We start from the raw sequence: 14,490 nt of genomic DNA, 5'->3' as shown, positions 1-14,490 counted from the left end.
CGTTTAACGAATAGTTTAGTACGTAATGAACTATTCGTTATTATATCAATGATTTTATTTGTTATATTAACGAAATTTATCCATTGTTATAACGAAAAATTGTTCATGAATTGAGGATATTTTTCTCAGTGCGGGCTTAATTAAATTAAAAAAACAATGAAGTGCATAGTGTGATTGAAATAAAAGTACGGACGAAAGAATTCGCCTAAAATTCGTAAAAAAAGACAGTGCGCGGCGCGAGTGTTGTGACAGTGCAGTGTTTTGGTGCATGCAGCGGCCAAGGGCAACAGCCTCAAGGACTCTCATAGCCTGTAAGTAATATTATTTTTCTTTTACAACCAAAATAAACTCGAAAAATAAATCAAAAGGATTTAATTTAATAACAGAATTTCTTTTTGTTGTGTTACAGTGGGCGACCTCACTTTGAGGTGTGGGTGCGCGAAATAAACGTCCGCGTCGCGGAGTGCAATTTTTAAACCCGTTTTTCGTATATTGAAATGTTTAAACTTTCGCGTCGCGCAGTGAAATGTAAAAAATCCACGTCGCGTCTTATTATGTTAAAATTAAATTATCGCGAGTGCCATCGTGTCGTCATCGCGTCATATCCTGCAGGCTGCATGTTGATCATCGTAGGATTTTCGCCGAATGAGTGAGTCCCACGGGTAAAACTGTGGATTTTTTTTATTAACCTAAGAATGACCGAAAATCTACCGGTAGATTTCAATCGGTCCTTCTTCGGTTAAAACCATTTCTTTATTTTTTTGTGTTTTCAGGTTTAGATTTCCGATATAGGTAGGCCCCCTAGCTTTGCGTTTTAGGTAGGCATTATAGTTTTCGGTGTTAGGCAGGCTTTTTTTTTCAGGTTCCTCATTGCATTATTATATTTTGCGTGCGTGTGTTTTCTTTTTCAGGTTCATCATTTGCATTATTATATTTTGCGTGCGTGTTTTTTTCTTTCAGGTTCTTCACAATGCGTTATAATATTTTGCGTGCATGTGTATTTTTTTCAGGTTTAGCTTTTCGATTTAGGTAGGCTTTTTAGCTTTGCGTATTAGGTAGGCGTTATAGCTTTCGGTGATAGGCAGGCTTTCTTTTTCAGGTTCCTTTCTCCCAAATTTTGTTACCCTTCCCCTCCCTTCCCGGGGGCAAGAGCAAACATATGCTCAGGAACGGAGTTACGCGCAACTAGTTTTGTTTATTTTAGTTTTTTTCTTTTTAAATGTACAAATAGAATTAAGCAAAAATTAACAAACATAGCCTCTGCTCCGTTCAAGACCATTGCAATACCCTTCGCGAGGTGCCCCTGATTTTGCAAAAAGCAATGGATCTAGAGGAATAAAAGTACCTCGATAAATTTACCTTCATCTAAGAATATTCATATCTTTGTAATTTTTTCATAAAAATTTTCAATTTAATAATAGTTTGTTCCTGAAGCATTTCATTATTTTGATAATTAATAATCGGCGTAGTTGCATGCATGTGTGTGTACGGCAGTACGGTACGGTGGAGAAGTTCGAACTTCTTTTGTTTATTTGAAAAGGAACTGTCAACAAAAGTGAGAGTAAAGTAATTTTTCCATTGAATCACACCTCTGATTTATCGGTTTAAAATTGATTTATCTCAGCAATGATGCTTTTACGGTACTGATGGTACATGACTTTTCGACTTAATTTATCCTCAAGAATATGTGGTTAAAATTAAAAACATCATTGCTGATACACCCTGTATATTTCTACAATTATAATAAAAGATATTTAATTATAATTGTTGGAAATCGTGCGAAGCAACAAAGAGGAGAGTAGTTTGGGACTCTGAGGCCGTCTCACTCCTAAGCATGCGCGCTCGCTTTCTCTTTCTCTCTCTTTCTCACGTAGTGGCACTCCACGCCGCTAGGTGGCTCCCGGCATTCAGCCATTTCTCGTTCATTAATTGTGGCTCAGAAACTTATACAGCGAGTCAATCATACCTACTAATTGCGATCGCCCAGCTCGATAACATCATTTGGAGCTCTAGAAGCATGCTAACGTGATGAGAACTGTAGAATGGTTTTCAAAATCGTCTTTTTGTGCATTCTTGCTAGAAGCATTGCTCGCAAGTATGCATATATGGCATATGACGATATGCCTTTGTTAGAAACTTTAACGTTATTTTACAGGTATAGCTTTTGTTTCAAGTGTTTATTCACCGTTCTCTTTGTGTTGCTTTGTGGTTATTTCCAAGACAGTGATTCGTGCTTTCTTGGTGTAACCTCTTGTAGGTCATTTTATGGGTGAGGGTATAAAATCAGTGAAGTTTGTGAGTGATTTGAGTTTTTCTACTCATTCTTCATATTTTTATAGTGTATTTAGCTACTGTGTTTTTCATCGCGTAAATTTTATCTTATATTTTTACCAGAGTAGTTTTATCTAGCGATTATTGTGGTTTTTTTAACTTTTGAATTTTTACTTATATACAGTTATTCGTGATATGAATAAATTAACTTCATTGATATTTTGAATAACTCAATGAATTATTTATAAAATTAGTTTATCATTATCACCAAAAACTCTCTTAACAAGCCGAAAAATAATATGAATAAAATTTTTCTCGGCGTGTATAAAAATAAATAATGAAAGATCATTCATAAACAACTCCCAACTCTACCGTCGTGATGAACGAAGGGAAAGTTTGACCAGAAATCAGAGCGTTCGAAATTTGGATGCTCGACTCGGGTGAAAATCGTGGATAATCTAACCTTGTCAGAAAACGTAGCGTTTGGATTGTGAATAGAAGCAGCGAGAGGGGGTTGGTGGATAATAATAAACGGGCTTTAGGGGGTGGAATAGGTGGGTAGATATAAGGTAGGAAGGGTGGCAGGTGGGTTGGCAGGCAGGCAGTCAGTGGAGTCGGTGTAGTGGTGTGAGAGGGTGTGTGGCAGCACCCCGGAGGTCGGGCTATCATAATATAGATTAGCTCATATGGCTCCCCCCTTGTGTTAGCTCGGATCTGGCTCATAGCCTCGAGTGCTCCGGGATTCACTATTCATACACGCGACAATTAGATAGGCATTACTCCGTGTATATATATAGTCGACCACTCGAGCTGGGGTGGCACGATGGAGTTGGCTGAACCAAGGACTAGGAGGGGTGGCTTGAGTCAACCCCTAAGCCAGTGTAAACACGTTTTAATAGAGATTCGCTCGAGCGGTTATAATAGCTTTGCGGATGTAGCGGCCCGTCCGCCTTTCGTACCCCCACCCCCCTTTATATATATATATATATATATTTATATATATGTGTGTCTTCGTGCACCTCCCCCCTCACATCTCTTTCTTCAACCTCCCATCTTTCTCATCCCCATCCTCTTCAATCGTATCACAATTTTATGCATAAATATATATATACACTCTAAGATTGCTTCCCGCCACGCGAAGTAAATTCCTGAAATCCATACTTTTTTATTCCAGCCACTGCGAAAAGCCAATAATTCGATCCGACAATTTTCCTACGCGAGTATCAGAAGAGAGGAGCTTTCCTAATAAACGCCAGTGTGGAAGGGGGGGGGCTGCTCAGAGCTACATAAATGCACTTATGCATGGCAGAAAATCATTTACAAAAGTTTGCCATTGAATCTTGCATGCAAGCCGCGCTAACGAAATTGTCAGGTAAGACTCGGTAGTCGAGTTTTACGTGCGATCTCCACGAAAATCTCGAAGCCCGAGTGGTTGACGCAAACTTTATCGACTTACGCCAAGTTTTCAGCGTGAAGCGCCAGCATAAAACTGAGACATCAACGTCCGAAGGACTTTAATAAAACCGCCGTGCTTCACCCACTCCCCTCCCTTGCCCCTCTTCTTGCATCACCAGTGAATCTTCGCGTGAAAAGAAAAAAAAATGGGGGAGGGGGATCTTGCGCGATATCACAGTGCAATTATCTTAGGCAGAAAAGAAACGAGCTTTGCACAGGCAGCAAACTTCCGCATGAAAGAGAGGTCTCTGCCTGTAAAAAGCTCGTGTTTTCATTCCTGCGTCAGCAGGTTAAAGCGATGTCTAAGGGTCGTTCGACCATTTACTACCCCCGCCCCCTCTCCCCTCCTCCTCCTGTTCACCCCAAGCACCGTGGCTTTCAAAAAGCAAGCAACTAGCCCTGCTTAGGCCTTGGACGAGATTTAAAAATTCACCATCTCCAAATTGCTGAAACCTCCACTGCATTTGCGCATATACATGTATACTACATGACATTTTTAACATGCATCTTGCATCTTTTTATTTCCTCCTTGCGGCCTTTTATTTCCACAGAGACTGCGCATGGATATCTCATGAGCTACTCTTTTTCAAACCCGCTGCCACGCTAATCATCTAAACATTTATTAAGCCTGAAAGTGTGTATATGGTACAGAGTATATATAAATCGTACGTAAAGGAATTTCAACTTTCGTTAATTATCTTTCATATATTTTATATACAAATTCTTCCAAACGATGCTAGATTTTCCTTTAACTCATCGTAAAGTATTTTACTTATTAGTTAAGAATAAAAGTGTATACACGTTTAAAGAAATTCTATCTTTCCTTAATTAGTTGCAATATTATTTTTTACATTCTCAATGAGACGTTTGATTCTCCTATAATTCCTAAAATACAGTTTAATCCTGATAACAATAACTGTACAACCGCATCAACGCGCAGCCCAGGAGCAACGTTTCGTGTTAAGCGGAAAAAAGGTAAAAAAGTGGAGAGGAAGATTGACGTCTCGTTATTAAAAGTTCGATTAGAAAATGGCGATAAAATATAAACGCGCGAGTTGGCAGATGAATAAGAGTGGTCTAATTCTAATGAACATTTGCCAGGCTCGGTTGGCTTTTGCCATCGGATATAGTGCATAGTAGAAATTACTGGGAAGCTTTGTATGAGTTTTTTTTTGCAAAATTGTGTAAAACGAGTGACAGGACCAGCACGCACACGAACACATATACACATGCCTCGCACACACGTGGTATATACGAAACAAGAAAAAATGAAAATATGGGGGGCGGGAAGGATAAGAAACGAGGGAGATAGCGAAAGCTTTGTAGTTTAAGCATCGGTGTAAGAAGGATGAGGGAGAAGAATGGGTGGTATTTGTAGTTGAATAAAAAATTAGGGGTAGTTGTTCTAAACTAAATAAAAGCCTTAGTCACAATTAAAAAGAATAAGATAATAGATATTAAAACCAAGCAATTTATAACTTTTAATAGATTAAACTTTCTCAAAGAAAAACTTTCGATAAACAATGATCTATAAATTATTTGTTTTAATACCTAATATCTTATTATTTCCAATAATGACCAGTCCCTAATAAGAGCGACCTAATTAAAACTCTCATTTCCATGATATATCTCTCTTTTGCCATTAGATTTTCTTTTCTTAAAATGATATAAAACGAGTTTCAGAACCAGTATCCACACATACCCACACATACGTACCCCACGTACACGTGGTATTATACAAAATAAGAAAAATAAAAAAGGAGGGAGGGGATGAGGAAGGAAGGATAGCGAAAGCCTCGTAGTTTAAGCATCGGTGTAAGAAGGATGAGAGGGAAGAATGGGTAGTTGTAGGTGGGAAAGGAAGGAAGGAGAGTGCTGGGAAGAGGGGCGGGGGAGGAGGAGGGGGTTGTTCTAAGCTGAATAATTCAAGCTCTCATTAGGGCGACAAAAGCACCCTGATGGATAGCTGCTTGGCTTCGCTGGTTGTCGTCTGCGCGCGAGTTTGCTCCAGCACGCGCAAATTTCAGCGTGTCGCAGCTTCGCCAACTGCCGTTTTATACTCGACTCCACCCACGCTCTCTCTCCGTCCCTCGTACACACACCCAGACACACACACACACACAGTCTCTCTCTCTCTCTCTCTTTCTCTTTCTCTTTCTCTCGCTCCAAACAGCGAGATATCAGCGCGGGCGTGCAAACATGCAGCAGAGCCATTCGCGGCTCTGAACTCGGCCGCTCTTTGTTTCATTTCGAATGTTCTTTCATTTCTTAAAAGGTTCTCCGTTGATAATTAGCACAATGCGCGGCCGCATTAATTATTAGCCGTGCTAATTACCCGAGGATAAATCGCTCCAGCAAGGGCTAGAGACCCGGGGGTAGCCAGGCAGGGGGTGAAACGGTGGCGGACACCAGCGTGCCCGGGTGCTGCTCGACCATTATCGTTATTGCTGCAACAAACCGTCCAACAACAGCGATAAATATGACCGAGAGCCTGACATTACAAATGTCTCTCTGAGTTATGATTATTTAGCGCCCTGCCCGGCCAGCTCGTTACGGCTTTTGCGGCTACCTTCACCCCTCTCCAATCTCTCCCATTTCACTATATACTCTCCCCAATCCTCGTCTTCTCCATTTTCTACCCCCCCCCCCCCCCCCCTCGTAAACTCCTTTTTTATTTATCTCTCTTTTTCACTTAACTTCCCTACTTGCCACATCAAAATAGTTTACCAGCTTTTATCTTCGAAAATCTTGCATTTTTAATTACCGTCCCGTGTATTTGTACTAGTTTTTCATTCTTTTGTATCGACGCGCAGACTATATTCTCGTGGAAGTTTCTGATCTTTGTTTTTAGTTTATTCTGTTAGTATACGGAGAGCATACTTCAATTTGGGTAATCTTAATTTTCAGTCAAAGTGCTTTCGTGGCTCGTGGAAGGTTCTGCCATCTGCATCACATTGTTGAAATTTATATTTTTTGCTGCCTTTCTTTAATGCCTCCAGATATATTTTGTTACCATTAGGATTATACTTAATTTATTAGTAATTATAAGATTTTAGGAATAATAGTTTTTTAGGTGTAGAAATTTGTAAACCCTACTTTACCGACCGCTAGTATGAAATTTTATTCTTCCCCTTCGGAAATACCCACCCTCTCTTCCGTTCTTTCCTGCTTAACCTACAGTAGGAGTTGACTACTCGTTATCCACTGTCGGATACCTTGCATAAATCAGCACAATTCTCTTATCACATTTGAAAACAATCCCAATTATCGCACTATTCAATTTTGTTCAATGATTTGCAATTCAACTTTAATAAATAAAAATGGAGCGAGGTCGTGATATTCGCAATATGAAATTAGAGTAACATACACGAGTGATAAAATACCATTCACGCAAAGTTATAGCTCTAATATCCCATTTTCCTTTTAAACTCTTATCTAATTTAATAAAATTTTTATTTACAGGTTACTGTATATAGTGCACGCGTCCCTCTTTCGTTATCTGCATATGTATACATATATTTGTATATATAGAGAAAGAGAAAGAATAAATTCATTGCTAAAAGTTCCGGCCAAATCTGGTACCACTTGGATCTTCGAATATTCTTATCATCTTACGAGAAGGGAAAAAGAATGGACAGAGATGCTGAGACTTGGTGAGTAAGGAGATAGTTAAAGGTCATCGTTGGTTCAAAGGCTAAATTGGCTGATAAGAAATTTACTCGTGCTCTCTGTTCCTGCGTTAAACATCAAATGTAATTTACATTGACATAGCTCTCTTCGACTCGTATAGCTACTTACCAAACACCCAGTATTCATCCTCTCGAATGCTGATACTGGACCATATTAGAACGAACTCGAGGAATACTTTAGAATCTTCTCGCTAACGAGTCGCAACTTCCCCAGTGGATCGAACAAAACGTGGATCATCAAGAACAAGACCACATTGTGAAAAGCTCCACTAACCATGTAAGTAACCCTACTTTACCCCTCCAGTTGTTCCCTCTCAACAATGTTACGTCCAGGAAATTATATTTCATACCGGTGAATTCGTACAAAGTTTCTCTCTCTCTGCGTCTGATCTATTCGTGGTTCAAAGAAATTATATTTATATGATTTATTTTATCAATTTTTTTATATGGTATAATTAAGGTTCTGACAAATCGAGTCAGATCGGAAATCGGAAAATTACTTTCTCAGCAAAGATAATGCGAATGTTCTCATGGAAGAATCGGTGCACGGAAGTAACACGACGTTACAGCAACGACAGTCAACGCGATCAATCTATTCTTCAAATTTGAATTTTAAATTTTCGCCCATAGTCTCTATCTCTTCCTGTATAATTATTCAAGGCATTTAAATACACTTGGTTATCCGGGCGAAAAGCTATATGCCATTCGCTTAGAGTTTGCTAGGAATGGCGAGCGAGGGAAAGAGTTTGGCGATAGAGAGGAAGAAAAAGGACGTCAGTTGGCGATAGTTCGCGAGAGGAACCTGCTCGATAAACGGTAAATACTTGACAAAATAAGAGGAAACTTTCCGAGCGTGTGTCGTGCGACGATTTACAGGGCAACGATATAACATCCACAGTCCATTCTCTCTCCCCACGCGTGGTGATCCCTACCTACGAACGACGGGAGAGCGACGCCTTTAGTGTGTATATGTGATAGTGTTGTGAACGAGATAGAGAAAGAGAGGAGAGAGTAAGCGAGTGGACTGGTGAAAAGGGAGAGGGAGAAGAGTAAGAATAGAAGAGGAGAAAGAATGAGAGAGAAAGAGAGAGAAGAGAGTAAGCGAGCGACTGAGTTGGTAAGGAGGGGCAGGGAGAAGAGAATAAGAATAGAAAAGGAGAAAGAGGCAAGGATAAGGGAGGGGGGGGGGAGATAAAATAAGAGAAAGAGAGAGAGAGAGAGAAAGGGAATCGTGGAAGGGGGAGGGGGTTTAGGGAGCAAGTGAATAAGATAAGGCAGGGCAACTCGTCTAATTATTCGTGTTTATTCGTAGCAGGAGCAGAGAAGAGGAGAGCAGACTGCAGAGAGAACGGTCGCGGAACGCCGCGGAACGGACAGTCCCGGTGTGCAGGAACGTGGAAGGTCGCCTGAGAGGAACGAGGAAAGATGGCCAGCCCGGGAAGGCCGGTCACGGCGCTCACCGTCTCTCTCGTCTACCTTCTGACACTCTTCGGTGAGTTACCGGCAGTTGGCCCTCTCGATCGTCACCTCCTTCTCCATTAAACGTCTTTCGTTTTTACTCCCCTCACCCCTCAACTCTTTACACTCTTCCCTCCTACCAAACGTAATACTAAACATCCTCTCGACCAGAATAACGCAGAATTTTCTTCCTAAAGTTCTATCGCACAATTTCTTTTATTGATAGAATTTTTGTAATTTTTTCCAAGACCTTTCCTCCTTCACCGAACCCATCATCTTGCTTCGTCCCAATATTATACTCTGGTACCTTCCAAGGAATTCTCGTACATCTTGAAAAATCCACGTCCCTCTCGCAGATATAACGGCCTGCTTGGAATTATTAGCTTCGCTGGATCTGATAATTCTCTAACTGGCCATTTCCGCTTTTCCTTTTTCTCCCCCCTTAACTCGTCTCGTAGCGAGACTCTCTACATCCTCTCTTCATTTTTATTCCTGATTAAAAATAGTTCTTTCTCTCGTTCTATGTACTGTTTTTTAAATCGTGCTCTTCTTTCGCAGGCTCCTACTGTCAGATGGCGCCAGGTAATTAGAGCTGCACTTTTCTACCTTCCATTGTATTTGCCAGATCCAGCAGAGAGCACCCATTCACGGAATAAAAAGTGCGCCAATATTTTCTGTAAATTCAAACGACTTCGTGTGTGGGTGTACATGTTTGAATTTATTTTTATATGCTTCTCGTGTCGTGTTTCACTTTGTGCAGGACTGAACTCACTCACATGAGTATTATTGATTCATCCTGATAACGTTTCAATTGTCGACCAAACAATTGACATTGGTTGGCGAGAACTATACTCCATTATATTTTTTTAACAATAGCGACGAATTATAGCCGTCCCTGAACAATCTTGCGTAATAACTAAACAGCTATCGCACTTGCACACTGAGAAAAGTTTTCCATTTTCCTACTAGTGAGCAATTTATTACAACAATAAATAAAATTCTTTATATTCTAAATGAATAATTATATCAATAAATATTCATTATTGTAATTAAAAATTGTTCGTCAATTGAACATTTTTTCTCGTGGCAACTGTGTATAAAAATGTTAAAATTAAGCAACACAATTCCAAATTAAAACGCGTATTTAATCCAGATATAATTTGTTCGTTCGAATCACTGGACTGGAGAAAATTTAAATTAACATTTTTTATAAATCAAAGAAAATTTATATATTATATATATCAACGTAATTTTTTGCGAATGCATTCGTCATGAATATTAAAGTTTTAGCGGTGGTCAGTTAAGACTGTTTTGTCAGTATCGCGTAGCAGGAGGGACTGGGTAGATTAACGGTGCATCGATAGTGGTGTGTGCGAATGGCAACTGACCAACACCGAAGCATCGTTCATTTAACAGCGAGCGAGCCATCGTGAAGAGTTTTGCCTCGGCTGGCTACGCTATACTCCGCTATAGTCCCTCAGTCAGTAGACGCGCGACACGCGGCCAGTAACCAGTAACCTAGTACACTCGTATAGCTGTAACTTAAATTTAACCTTCAAAATACCAAAACTCGACTACCTCTTAATTAAACACTGAGATGACCCTCATCTGGAAGCTCCTCGTAATCATTTCAGCGGTCGCCAGTGCGACGAGGGGCTGGAGCACCGGAAGTGGCTTCACTTACAAATTAACCAACACCCTCCTCTTCAGAGAAGCTGGCCCGCCAAAATCAGGCGGTGATGTTGGTTTTCAGCTGACCGGAGAACTCGATATCACTGCTGTTTGGAAGGATCCCCAGGACTTGGATACCTTCCTCCTAAAACTGCAGGTATTCTATTTTCATTTCTTAAATATTAGCATTTTCACTCTAAGAATTATATTCAAAGTTTAACTCACGCGCGGTAACGTTTATGATACAGTATCCAACTCTAATCAATGTTTACCTGTCAGAGTCAGTTTGATAACTACTTTCACACAATGTTTTTGTTTACCAAGATTACAGCATGATAACAAAATTATCGTGTTAATAAATCTGTAAAGAATGTTAGTTAGTTGTACTGCTGAAGAGTGTTCGTTTGATAAATTTACAGTTAAGAGATTTGCATTCGATGGGCACGTTCATTCATGATAATGCGACTACTTTGTATAAGAATCGTGCCTGCGTAATCGCCCAAAGACTGCCATATAACATCCAACGATAACCTTTAATCTCTGCTTCAATCTCTCTTATAGCTCAGTTTTCTCCATTCCCACTTAAAACTTTCTTTCACGAGATTCCATAATTCGTTACAGTTGCAGTCACCGAAGCTTTGGATCAAATCTAGAAAAGCCCCAGAACCCGAAGGATTCGTTGAGCATTCCTCGAGAGTGGACGACACAGCTGAGAAACCAGTTCTGGTGCTTTGGAAACACGGTGAGGTGCGTTCCATATACCTGGACGATTCGGAAAGCATCTCTTCCCTGAACCTGAAGCGTGGATTAGCCAGTCTCTTGCAGTACAGAACGCTTGATGATGAAATCACGGAAGAAGACTCTTCCGGAAGTTGTCGTGTGGTTTACGAATCTACGGGACCAAGAACGATCGTGAAACGAAAGTCTCAGTGCACGCAGAAAAATCTCCTTCCCCCACAGAGACATCCAAATCCAATTTTCGACGTGGCTCTGCACAGCAGTCGTAATTCCACTTACGAGCTAACTCAGAGCCTCTTACCAAAGATAATTCAAGAGGAGGAGCGCCATGAGCTGACCCTGGTCGCCAGTCCAACGGTTGGATCCGTTGTCACGTCCAGAAGAGTACTGGAAATCGTTAATGGCGTCACCCGGCAGACCAGTGTAGTGACGGCTGACTCGGTAAAACGTGCGGTCGCCTCGGCACAGCCAGGATACCGCCAGTTTAATATTCAGCTCCAACAGGAGCCAGTCACTTGTCCTGACTCTGGTTGTAAAACGGTTAGTAGTGATGTTGAAGTTACGTACTGAAAATATTCGAATTTTATCATTATTAATTCTTGAAAAATTGTCCTTTCAGTTGGATCAAATAATGGAAGAAAATCGTGAGAGTCTGAGTAATAAGGTTCTAGGTACAGCAAAATCGGCGTCAGGATTTCTGAAGCTGGCGCCTCTAGTCAAGAATGCTTCACCGGATGAACTAGCCAAGCTGTTGAAGACTCCCAAATACCGTGACCTAAGAAATCAGTTGTTGGATATTTATGGCTCGACATCATCGATGGCTGCCCATCAGGCAGCTATGAAAACTCTCAGGCAAGATGAGTCAGGGGAGGAGACTGAACGATATCTTTGGGCTCTGTCCTTGTCACCCTCTCCAGACCCTGATATTTTCAAGGATATCCTGAAAAGGTCCGAGGCAACCAGCTCCAACGACAAGGTCTCGGAGACCATGGCTCTAACTGCTGCTGCGATGGCTCATCGTTACGGAAATTCCGCTTTGACAGAGAAGGCCAGAGTTAGTTTGGAAACTGGTCTTGAAAGCTGCACAGGCGAGGAATGCAAACTGAAGTTTCTGAGAGCCCTACGAAATCTCAGGAGCAAAACTGCCATTCCTGTGCTACTGGATCACGCGGTGAACGGAAGCAGAGCTACCAGTGTCATTGCCTGGCGTGCTTTAAAGGCACTCCCAGAAGAACACATAACACCGGAAGTGAAGGAAGGGGCCAGAAGAATTTTCTTCCAGCTGGGTGGTCCCAAACGTGACAGCAGTGTCAGGACTTTGGCTGCTGATATCATTCTAGAGAATAAACCCACGAAAAAAGTTCTTCTGGAATTTGTCGATTACTTGACTAAAAGGGACCCTGCATTTGAGGTACGGAAGTACCTTAGTCAACGACTGGAGCAAATATCAGCGAAGTGTCCAGAATTTGCCAAGAATCTAAGGAGTGCATTCGGTACTTTGAAGAACAAAGTGTACAACTACAATGTAATGGCCTTCAGGGGCCTCAGTACCGCATTCACAAGGGACTACATGAACTCGAGTGGTAGTTATGGGAGCCTGGTGACCGTTCAAGAAGTAAACTCTGGTCTTTTGAAGCGAGGAATAGTGGACGTGATGTTGGCCACGAAAAAGCACGAACAAGCAATATTCTCCTTGGGTTTGTTCGCTGGTGGCCTTGGAAGTTTTGTATCGTCCAACCAGGAGGATCAAGATCCTCAGTCTGAGGACGAAACAGCTACTGCTGGAATGGAGATCGATGTTTTAGGTGTAGGTGTCAGGCCTTTCGTATTTTTCTCGGGCCAAGGTGAACTGATGGGTCACGTTTGGTCGGGAACTGCATCGGAGAGAACGCCGGCGTTCCAGGTGTTGGCCAGCCTGTACAGCCACAGCGAATTTGTGCCATTGGCTTCCGGCTTCGTAGCAGAACTAGATGTTCAAGGAGCCATCAGCTTCGACTTAGCCGGGCAAATACAGCTCAGTCTATGGTCCAGGAATGCTCAGTCCCTCGTGGAAATGGGCGCTGGTATTGCTGTGCATGGTGGGACGAAGGTCCGATCGAATATCGTGCAGAGCACTGCTGAGTTCCTGCTAACTGTGGAGCCAAAACTCGAATTGTCGACGGACGTGGACTTTTCTGGTCCCGTTTCGCTCTGCATGAGACTGAGCCAACCAGAGACCACTGTCAGGCATCAGGTGTACAAAGTGGAAAGGATACCTGGCAGTAGGCACAGATTGAGGAAAACGCGTCGTTCCAAATTGTTGTCCCCTGCAAAATCCTATCTCCTGAATAGAAAAAATAATGAAATGTGCTCAAAGGTGTTCAGTTAACTTTATATAGGCCAAATGACAATTTACAGACTATAACGTTATTATTATTATTATTGTTGCGAACTTACTATAATTTATACGAGAAGACAGCTTAGACTGAAGGAGCAGCTGTTTTTCTTTTACCTATTTACAAGACACGTGCGTTCGTGTTCGAGCCTCGCGCTATCAAAGATGCAAATCGAGTATCAACTCGCTTGCAGTTGATTATATTTTTCTATCATGTACGAATATTCGCCTATAGGAATCTATGATTGTCCACTTTCGCACGACGAAGAGGATGATGCCATTGTTTTATTGATAAAAACTCGCAAACGTTATCAGTCAGTCAGATATTTATTTAATAATTAATTTACATTGTAATATATACAAACAAAATTAGTCCAATTGGCACGCAGTCATACAAACAGTTTCGTAAAATAACAAATTAGTAATAAAAAGAATCCATTTGAAAATAATGTTTGCACATTCTATAGGTATTTTGATACTATAAACAAGTCAATACGGGTTTATAATCCACAATTTAAAAAATTAATAAATAATTTGAAATAGTAAACGAATTCTCAAACCGTCATACGTGATTAATCAATCGTACTTCGGTTTGTTCAGTATGCTAAAATATTGTTTAATTCAAAGAAATATTAATACGAATACGTGCATTAAGGATTATTTTTAATTTTAATAACTAACTAATTGAATCTACATAACATTTTAAATAAACATTTGTTAAGATCACTTACATATCTCAATGCACATATCTACAAAACTTTGTATTTGAATCAAACAATTTTTTTTTTACTGATAAATAATTCTGGGACGCAGTGACCCCCGTCATTACTCCTA

The 14,490-nt window shown here is 40.8% G+C and overlaps 1 protein-coding gene across 4 annotated transcripts; it reads left to right on the top strand.

The window, feature by feature from the left end:
* The first annotated feature begins 7,256 nt into the window (after positions 1 to 7,256).
* On the top strand, positions 7,257 to 14,207 carry Mtp (microsomal triacylglycerol transfer protein). 4 transcript variants are annotated; one of them, XM_066733377.1, is made up of 7 exons: positions 7,257 to 7,379; positions 7,498 to 7,692; positions 8,728 to 8,907; positions 9,432 to 9,455; positions 10,508 to 10,701; positions 11,166 to 11,822; positions 11,902 to 14,207. In XM_066733377.1, the coding sequence occupies exons 3-7, from the start codon at positions 8,841 to 8,843 to the stop codon at positions 13,648 to 13,650; spliced, it is 2,691 nt and encodes an 896-aa protein (XP_066589474.1). In that variant the 5' UTR covers positions 7,257 to 7,379; positions 7,498 to 7,692; positions 8,728 to 8,840; the 3' UTR covers positions 13,651 to 14,207. The 4 variants fall into 4 exon arrangements, with proteins under 4 accessions (XP_066589474.1, XP_066589477.1, XP_066589478.1 ...); XM_066733380.1 differs by lacking the exons at positions 7,257 to 7,379; positions 7,498 to 7,692 and adding an exon at positions 8,138 to 8,231; XM_066733381.1 differs by lacking the exons at positions 7,257 to 7,379; positions 7,498 to 7,692 and adding an exon at positions 8,203 to 8,231 and having other exon boundaries at positions 8,731 to 8,907.
* Positions 14,208 to 14,490: the final 283 nt, after the last annotated feature.

Source organism: Prorops nasuta, unplaced genomic scaffold (genome assembly GCF_024137725.1).
Source record: "Prorops nasuta isolate Cenicafe-Biocafe unplaced genomic scaffold, Cenicafe_Pnas_1.2 PNAS00010, whole genome shotgun sequence".
In the NCBI taxonomy this organism is placed as follows: Eukaryota; Metazoa; Arthropoda; class Insecta; order Hymenoptera; family Bethylidae; genus Prorops; species Prorops nasuta.
Note: the sequence above shows the minus strand (reverse complement) of the source record. Positions and strands in the feature narration are given on the sequence as shown.